Source organism: Aureococcus anophagefferens (assembly GCF_000186865.1).
Source record: "Aureococcus anophagefferens unplaced genomic scaffold AURANscaffold_3, whole genome shotgun sequence".
Classification (NCBI taxonomy): Eukaryota; class Pelagophyceae; order Pelagomonadales; family Pelagomonadaceae; genus Aureococcus; species Aureococcus anophagefferens.
Window position 1 is genome coordinate 2655263 of NW_008705563.1, and position 8778 is coordinate 2664040.

The 8778-nt window shown below is 71.7% G+C and overlaps 4 protein-coding genes across 4 annotated transcripts in view; 2 read left to right on the forward strand and 2 right to left on the reverse strand.

The window, feature by feature from the left end:
* Positions 1–1923: 1923 nt before the first annotated feature.
* On the forward strand, positions 1924–3225 carry AURANDRAFT_21412 (hypothetical protein; the record flags this gene model as incomplete). Its single annotated transcript, XM_009035573.1, has 1 exon — positions 1924–3225. A coding segment is annotated over one exon (1302 nt), but the record flags the coding sequence as incomplete, so codon positions are not given.
* Positions 3226–4184: 959 nt separating this feature from the next.
* On the forward strand, positions 4185–5075 carry AURANDRAFT_21590 (hypothetical protein; the record flags this gene model as incomplete). Its single annotated transcript, XM_009035574.1, has 1 exon — positions 4185–5075. The coding sequence occupies one exon, from the start codon at positions 4185–4187 to the stop codon at positions 5073–5075; it is 891 nt and encodes a 296-aa protein (XP_009033822.1).
* Positions 5076–5214: 139 nt separating this feature from the next.
* NTD3 (putative 5'-nucleotidase) lies at positions 5215–7381 on the reverse strand (the record flags this gene model as incomplete). Its single annotated transcript, XM_009035621.1, has 2 exons — positions 5215–7005; positions 7106–7381. The coding sequence occupies 2 exons, from the start codon at positions 7379–7381 to the stop codon at positions 5215–5217; spliced, it is 2067 nt and encodes a 688-aa protein (XP_009033869.1).
* A 171-nt stretch (positions 7382–7552) lies between these two features.
* Positions 7553–8778, reverse strand: part of AURANDRAFT_70956 (hypothetical protein) — a gene marked incomplete at both ends in the record, with an annotated part of 3875 nt that continues 2649 nt past the window's right edge. The window contains one exon of the mRNA XM_009035620.1: positions 7553–7856. Coding sequence (XP_009033868.1) covers positions 7553–7856 — 304 coding nt within the window. The remainder of the gene's footprint in view (positions 7857–8778) is intronic.

Here is an 8778-nt window from a genome sequence, read left to right on the forward strand (position 1 = left end):
CGCGTCCTACGCCTGCGCCGGGGCCGAGTGCGCGGACCGCGTCGTCGCGACGACGCTGGGCAACTTCGAGATGCACTACTTCACGTCCTACGTGACGCCGGAGAAGGACGTGACGACGTGCGACTTCGCGGACAGCTTCGTCGCCGCGAACGCCTTCGCGAGCGACTCGTGGACCTACAGCGAGTGGGCGACGCAGGGCGTGACCTTCTACGTGCCGACGCTCCACCCGCACCTGAGGCTCTGGACGCGCGAGGGCGTGGCCTACCTCGCGCGCGCGTCGTCCGACGCGAGCGGCGAGACGCTCTACTCGGCGCGCGTCGTCGTGCCGCACACGGGCCACGTCGTCGAGGTCGTCTCCGGCGTCGTCGGGCGCGCCTACGAGGCGAACTTTAGCGCCTACGAGTCGGGCGAGTGCGGCGCCGGCGCGGCCGTGGGCCTGGACCTCGCGGCGATGGACGGCGGCTGGACAAGGGTGATTCAACGTCGCTTCAACGTGAGTGTTCCGCGCGCGCGCGTTCTGGAAAAAGCATCCACGCTTCGAGACCGTTCCGAGAGATGATCGCTCGTCCAAAAATCAGCCGAAACGAGTGGAAAACGACCGAGAGAGGAGCCTTTGAAGTTGGGAATTTCGCACTCTTGTCCTGCCCAGGCGATGGACGGCGGCTGGATGGCCCAGGGCGGCTCCGAGTCCAACGCCCGCGGCCTCCCGGACCTGCTCCCCGTCATGGTGAGCCAGCCCGTCGTCGACGTCACCGCGCTGCCGAACTTCCTCGCCGACTACAGCGAGGCGCTCCTCAACACGACGGTCGACGCGTCGCCCGCCGACGACGACGGCGACCGCTGCGAGTGGTCGAGCACGACGCTGGACCTGAGCACGCTCGTCTCCGCCTGGGCCGTGACGCTCCGCCTCGTCAAGAACAGCCGCGCGACCGCCGCGGCGAACTACAGCGCCGCCTTCTTCGCCGAGTACGTCGGCGCCGCGGCGGACGACGACATGGGCTGCGACGCGGGCTACAGCCGCTACGCGGACGCCCACGTCGGCATCACGCTCGAGGGCACGTCCCTCGACTTCAACGCCCGGGGGCTCTGCGCCGACGGCGTCGGCGTCCACACGGGCGACACGGGCGACGGCACGGGCAGCAACTGGGCGCGCGGCTCGTCGGGCGTCGGCGTCGAGTTCCACGGCTCCTACGACTACAGCTTCTTCTCCCAGTGGGACCTCTTCGTCCTCGACTACTGCGCGGCGTCGGGCTTCGGCGCGTCGGCGGACGCCTGCACGACGTCGACCCGCGGCCACCACTCGAGCCCGCGGCTCCCGACGGGCGCGCGCTCCGTGCTCACGAATCGCTGGTTCTGGGTCGGCGTCTTCTTCGTCGGCGGCATCGTGTTGTCCTGCTACGTCGCCGCCGTCGAGGACGACGCCGCCGCGGGGCGCACGACGCCCTACGGCCGCTTCCGCTCCCGCGTCCGCGGCGCGCTCGCGCGCGCGACCGCGCGCCGCTCCGACGAGGCGACCTACGTCATCGTCAAGGACGAGGACGTGCCCGAGCTCGCCGAGGTCGTCTCCGCCGAGCCCTACCAGGCCGCGTCGTAACCACCGGGGGCCGCCGCGCCGAGCGTACATCCCTCGGGCGAGGCAAGCAATTATCATTTTCGGCGACTCGTCAGAGGTGGGCGCGGAGACCGTCTGAGCGTCATGGCGCAGCGACGCCACCCCGTCGACGACGTCATGCACGTGCGCGAGCCCACCGACTGCAAAGCCTTTTGCTTGAAATACTTCTGCGAGGGCCAGCGCCTCGAGGCGTCGCTGGAGGAGAAGCTGCAAGCGGACAAGGTCGAGTGGACGGTGAAGTACCGCAAGCAGCGCGCGCCGGCGTCCGTCGAACGTGTCGCGCGCGCGAGGGAACGACGCGCACGTCTAGGTTGGCCATGGCCATCCCGTTCCTGCTCGTGCACGTCGTCTGGTGGACGGCGTTCATCCGCTGGGACTCGTGGCACAAGTTCACGGACAAGGTGGGCCAGATGCGCAAGTACAGGGACCCCAATGGCACACCTCCTGTGGATCTGCTCCGGGGCGACGTGCGGCCCTGGTACATGTCGGTGACCATGGTCTTCGGGTCCATGGTCGCGGGCATGACGTCCGAGGGCGGCGCGTCCGTCGCGTTCCCCGTGATGACGCTCGCGATGGACGTCAAGCCGCACGTCGCGAAGCAGTTCAGCTACATGATCCAATCCGTGGGCATGACGGCGGCGGCCTTCGTGATCCTCTACATGCAGGTGCGGGTCGAGTGGAAGTCGATCACCTACTGCTCCGTCGGCGGCGTCGTCGGCCTCATCTACGGCCTCGAGGAGATCGCGCCGGTCCTGACGCCGCCCTACGCGAAGATGTACTTCGTCGTCATCTGGGGCTCCTTCGCGGCGTCGCTCTACTACCTGAACCGCATCCACGGCCGGAAGGTCTACCTCGTGCTGGACCCGAAGCACATCCCGGAGATCTGGAAGTCCGCGGACCTGACGCCCTACTGGTGGGCGAACCTCGTGCTCAACTGGAAGGCGCTCGTCCTGCTGGCGGCGGGCTTCATCGGGGGCATCTTCACGTCCTTCGCGGGCTCGGGCATCGACATCTGCTCCTTCTCGGTGCTGACGCTCCTGTTCCGCGTCTCGGAGAAGACGGCGACGCCGACGTCCGTCGTGCTCATGGCGATCAACACGGTCATCGCCATGTGCTACTGCAAGTGGATGATGCGCGAGGGCCTCGAGGCGCTCGCCTGGGATTTCTTCGCCGTGTGCGCGCCCATCGTCGTCGTCGGCGCGCCGCTCGGGTCCGTCGTCGGCTCGCACGTGCACCGCCTCGTGCTCGCGACCTGCGTCTACGTGACGGACTTCGTGCAGCTCGTGGGCGCGCTCATCGTCGTCCGGCCCTGGACGCACCGGAAGTGCCACAAGGACGGGCCCCGCGTCCAGCACGGCTCCGCGGGCCGCTGGCGCGGCACGAACTGCGAGCCGGTCCACCTCTGCTGGACGTCGGCCGTCCTCTTCGCCAGCGGCCTCGTCGCCTTCTACATCTTCCAGCTCGTCGGCGAGAAGCTCATGGAGCGCAACGCGCGCATCGAGAAGGAGGTCCTCGGCGACCCGGACGACGTCGAGAAGGCCGCCGAGGCCCCGGCGGTCGCCGCCGTCGTCGGCGCGGAGCCCGCCGAGGGCGCCTTCCTAAAGGAGTCGTAGTACGGTCACACCAACCCCAAAGTTAGAGGAACGCGTCCCAGGGCGCGTCGCCGGCGGCTTCGCCGACGCGGCCGCGGTAGTCCGTCTCCGGGAAGGGCCGCGCGGGCCCGTCGTCGAGGAACGCGCCCCGGCTCGAGTGGTGCACCGTGTTCGCCGCGTCGCAGGCGGGCCGCACGTAGATCTCGAGCCAGGCGAGGTCGTCGTCGCCGCCGCCGTCGACGAACTCGACGAGCGCCGCGGGCGCGTCCGGCAGCGGCGGCTCGCGGTCGTCCGTCGACCGGCAGCCGAAGCAGCCGCTCGCGATGAAGCGCGCGTCGGCGTCGGGCGCGTCGTGCATGACGTGGAAGGCCGCGTCCGTCGCGAGCCAGTCGCGCACCGCGGCGCCCTCGCGCGCGTTGATCCGGCTCTCCGCGTCGCGGAAGACGACGCACTCGACGCCGACCTCGCCCGCGACGGCGAAGCGCAGCAGCGGGAGCTGGAAGTCGCGGCAGCGCGCCGTGACGACGCGGACCTCGGCGCCCCAGCTGCCGAGCTCGTCGACGACGGCCGCGTCGACGCGCGGCGACGCGAAGACGACGACGCGCCAGCCCGCGTAGTGCGCGCGCGCTAGACGGCAGTTGGCGACGGCGCCGCGCTGCGACGGCGCCGTGGCGACGACGCAGAGGCAGACGACGCGCCGCGACTCGGCGGGCCGCCGCGCCTTCTTCACGTCGTCGACGAGGAGCCAGAGGTCCCGGGGCCAGGGTCTCCGCACCTCGTCCGCCGCGGCGTCGTCCGCGGCGTCCGATGCGGGAGCCACGTAGGACGAGAGGTCGACGTCGCGCTGCTCCCTTTTCTGCAGGTGGGGCGCGCCGACGAGATCGACGGGGGCAGCCATGGCGTCGACGGTAGGAAGAGATTTGGAGCTTGAACTTTTGTGTGAACTTATTTTGCCACACCGAGTGAGACGAGCTGAATAGATGGAGGCCGACGCCTGCGGCCCGCTGCTGCGCTTCGCGTGCACGTCGACGTCCTGCGTCGCCGCCGATGCCGTCGTGCTGCCCATGGACTTTCTCAAGACGCGGCTGCAACTCCAAAACGAGCTAGTGCCACCGTCGGCGCCGAAGCTCGGCCCTCTGAGCATGGCCGCCAAGGTCGCGCGCGTCGAGGGCCCGACGGCGTTCTGGTCGGGCCTGCCGGCGGCGGCCGCGCGGCAGGCGTCCTACGGCGGCCTGTGCTTCTTCGCGTATCCCTACGTCCGCGACGCGCTCGCCGGCGACGCGGCCGCGCCGCTCTGGGCGCAGATCTCCGCCGGCGCGCTCTCCGGCGGCGGCGCCGCGGCGCTCGCGAATCCGACGGACGTCGTCAAGGTGCGGCTCCAGGCCGACGGCCGCCGCGTCCTCGAGGGCCGGCCCCGGCGCTACGCGTCCGCCGCGGCCGCGGCGGCGTCGGTTTTTCGCCGCGAGGGCGCGCGCGCGTTCCTCGGCGGCCTCGCGCCGAACGTCGCGCGCGCCGCGGCCGTGAACGGCGCCGGCATCGCCGCCTACGACTCGTCGAAGCGCGTCGCCGGGACCTTCGTCGGCGAGGGCCGACCGGTCGCCGGGGTCCTCGTCGCCGCGCTGTGCGGCGGTCTCGCGACGGCCGCGGCGGGCTGCCCCTTCGACATCGTCAAGACGCGGCTCATGGCGCGGGGGGCCGACGACGCGGGCGCGTACCGAGGGCCCGCGGACTGCGTCGCGAGGACCGTGCGCGCGGAGGGCGTCCTCGCGCTCTACAAGGGGTTCCTGCCCGTCTACGGCCGCCAGGCGCCGTTCAACGTGCTGAACTACGTCCTCATGGAGTGGCTCCTCGACGTCGCGCGGCGGCGTTAGCTCTGTGTATGTGCACGTGTAGAGGCGCGCCCGTGGTGGCGGCGGCTCGGGGGTCGGGGGTGGCGCGAGGCGGGTTCGGCGCGTCCGGGCGGCGCGCGCGGCGGCCTCGTCGGCCGGTGCTTGGATGGCCTCGGGGGGCCTAGAGGAGCGCGACCGCGGCCGCGACGGCCGCGACGGCCGCGGCCGCGCCGCGCGCCGCGGCGCCGTCGGACTCGCACGGCGCGCAGGACCCCGTGCCGTCGTCGTAGATCGCGGTGACGCAGTCGCCGACGGCGAGGCACGTGATGCAGTCGTCGGGGCCCGTGACCGAGTCCGACGCGGTCGCGTCGTAGCCGCAGGTCGCGCAGGTCGCGTCGCAGGCGCAGGCCTCGCGGAGGGCCTCGCCCGGCGCCGAGAAGCACGCGCCGGCGCCGTCGTCCGCCTCCTCGGCGGCGGGGGGCTCGTCCTCGGCGGGCGCGCACGCGCCGACGTTGGCCGACGTGTGGAGGCAGCCGGCCGCGTCGGTGAAGGACGTCGTCGAGAAGTCGGCCTCGTCGGGGGCCGGCACGGGCCCGTCGATGTCCTCGAGGTAGTCGAGGAAGGACTGCGTGTAGAGGAGGAACGTGTCGGCGCTCTCGAGCGCGCCGAAGGTGTGGTAGCCGTCCTTGCCGCCCCCGATGTAGTCGTTCGTCGCGACCGCGTAGACGGCGGCGGCGTCGACGGGCGCCCAGGCGCCCGCGAGGCGCGCGTTGACCTCGACGCCGCTGACGCGCGACCCGCGCGGCCGCGACGCGTCGACGGCGAAGCGGAGCCCCGCCGCGTAGGGGTAGGACCCCGTCGAGCCGCCGTCGTCGAGGGGCTGCGCGAGCGCCTCCTCGAGGACGTCGACGAGCTGCGCCCCGGTGAGGTCCAGCGTGACGATCGTGTTCGAGAAGGGCAGGACCTCGTAGCCGTCCTCGATGGTGAAGTCGCCCGCGGCGATGTCGACGCGGCAGCCGCCGCCGTTCTGCACCGCGACGTCCGCCTCGCGGGCGAGCGCGAGGAACGACGTCGCGACGAGGTTGCAGACGCCGCCGCCGCGCGTCCACGTCGCGGCGAGGTCGCAGGTCGCGGACCGGCCCTCGCCCGGGAACCGGTCGAGGCAGACGGCGTCGTCGAAGGTCGCGACGACGGCGCCGTACGAGGCCGCGATCTGCGCCTCGTACTCGCCGACGGCCGCCGCCGTCGCCGCGTCGGCCGCGACGCGCAGGAAGCCCGACGGGTAGGCCGCGTCGAGCGCCGCGAGGACCGCGTCGTCCGTCGCTTCGTCGACGGGGAAGACGGGCCCGCCCTCGCACGCCGCCACGACGCCGCCCGCGTCGAAGTCCACGCGGAGGTCGCCGACGACGCCCGCGTACTGCCAGGCCTGGACGACGCACGCCGGGTCCCCGTCGCCGTTCTCGACGACCGTGGGGTACTCGCCGGCCGTGCCCAGCGTCCACGTCGCGTCGAAGGCGCCCGGCATGAGCAGCGAGTGCGAGTCGCCGCCGACGACGACGTCGACGCCGCGCAGCGTCGCGAGGTGCTCGACGTCGAAGTCGTAGCCGACGTGGCTCACGACGACGATCTTGTCGACGCCCTGCGCCTCGAGCTCCGCGACCGCCGCTTCGACCGCCGCGACCTCGTCCGTGAGCGTCGTGCCCGCGTCCGGGTTCGACGACGCCATCGTCTTGCCCGCGACGTCGACGCCGATGACGCCGACGGCGTCGTCGCCGTACGCCTTGACGACGTAGCTCGCGAGGCGCCCCTCGAGGGGCGAGTCGGGGCCGGGCGCGACGTTCGCGCCGAGGACGGCCGTGCCGCACGCCCCGTCGCCCGCCAGCAGGTCGAGGAAGTCCGCGAGCGCGGCGTCGCCGTCGTCGAACTCGTGATTCCCGACCGCGAACGCGTCGAAGCAGACCTGGTTCATGACCTACGGGACGGGTTTCGGTGAGCGCTTCGTCGCGGATTTCCCTCGACCGCCGCGCGCGCGCGAATCCCCGCGCGTTCGCCGCGACGCCGGAAGGACTGACCGCCGCGTCGGGCGCGCCGTCGAAGAGCGAGTAGTAGCTCGTGCCCGTGATCGCGTCGCCCGCGTGCACCTTGAGCACGTTCTCGCCGTCGCCGGCGAGCGCCGCGAAGGCGCTCACCATGAGCGCCCACCCGCCGTAGGCGATGTCCTCCTCGATCGTCGTCAGGAAGGAGTAGGCGCTCGCTTCGATGTGCGAGTGGTGGTCGTTGACGTGGAGCACGCGGAGCGAGAACGCGGCGGCGCGCACCGCGACGAGAGCGAGGACGGCGAGACGCATTGCGCTTCGAACGAATCAATTGCTCTCCGAATCGCGGTGAGATGCGTTTTCTCAGATCTTGAGATCACCACAGCTTCAGTTTCCAATGCGCCCAGTAGGTCTTGCGCGAGCGATCAACGTACATCTAGACACGCCCATAGGGATTTATGTTGCGCGCGGCGATGACGGTCGTTAACTCAGGGTACAGCGGCGGCCCTCGTCGGGCTCCGGCGGGCCCTCCGCGAGGCGGCGCAGGCGGTACTCGCGGACGCTCCGGAGCCACTCGTCCCTGCGCCCCCACGACTCGGGCGCGTCGCCGTCGGGAACGCGGCGGACGTCCTCCGCGATGAGCCTCCAGTTCGTCTGCCGGCGGCAGAGGCGGTGGCACGCCCACGTCGTCGTGCCGAATTCCGTCGGACTCGCCTGGTAGCGCCACATCGGATGGCCGATGCGCTGGTGCTTCCCGCAGCCCTCGCACTCGTAGCGCAGCGGGTACCTGTTTATACTACAGTAGACGAGCGTTTTGCGATGAAAGGACGAGCGAACTCACCGCATGCCCAGAGAACACGCATCGCACATGGACCGGTCGACGATGACGCGCGTCTGCCGACAGATCATGCACTGGTCCATGGCCTCCTTCTCGACGATGGCGCCATCTTCTACGGAGATCCACGCGCGGCACCGGGGGCAGCGACCCGTACCGCCGGCATGGTCGCACAGGAGCACCACGCAGTCGTGGCAGAAGCGCGTCGTCGAGCCCTCGTGTGTGCCACAGCAGGGGAGCGCCGCGAAGTCCGTCGATTCCAGGCAGATGGCGCACGTCACAGCGTCGTCGAGGGCGGCCATGCCAAAGGGCGAGGCGCGGCGTCGACGCTCCCCAGACGGAGGACCGGGGAGGCAGCCCCTGCCCTGATTCTTGCAGATTCAACAAAACAAGCTGAAGCAGACGATGGAGAGATGACAGATGGGCTGCCTCCAGTGGCTGTCCCTGCTCCTCGTCACAACCTGCGCCGCGGCGCCGGACGTCGGCGCGGCGTCGGCGGCCTACGACCGCGGCGCCGCGCACGCGGCGGCGGGCCGCTACGACGTCGCCATCGGCGAGCTGCTCGCCGCGCTCGCGCTCGCGCCGGCGGCCGGCGACGCGGCCGCGGACGACGTCGCCGCGTCGGCGGACTTTGTTCTCGGGTGGATCTACCAGCGGCGCGAAGAGTGGCACGGCGCCGAGGTGTCGTACCGGCGGTCGCTCGCGCGGCGGCCCGGGGCCCCGGAGGCGCTCGCGAACCTCGCCGTCGTGCTCCACGAGCGCGGCGGCGCCGGCGACGCCGCCGCGCTCCTCGCCGAGGGCGCCGCGGCGCTCGCGCCGGCGTCCGACGCCTTCCGGCGCAACGCGGCGGCGCTCCGCGCGGCCGCGGCCGCGG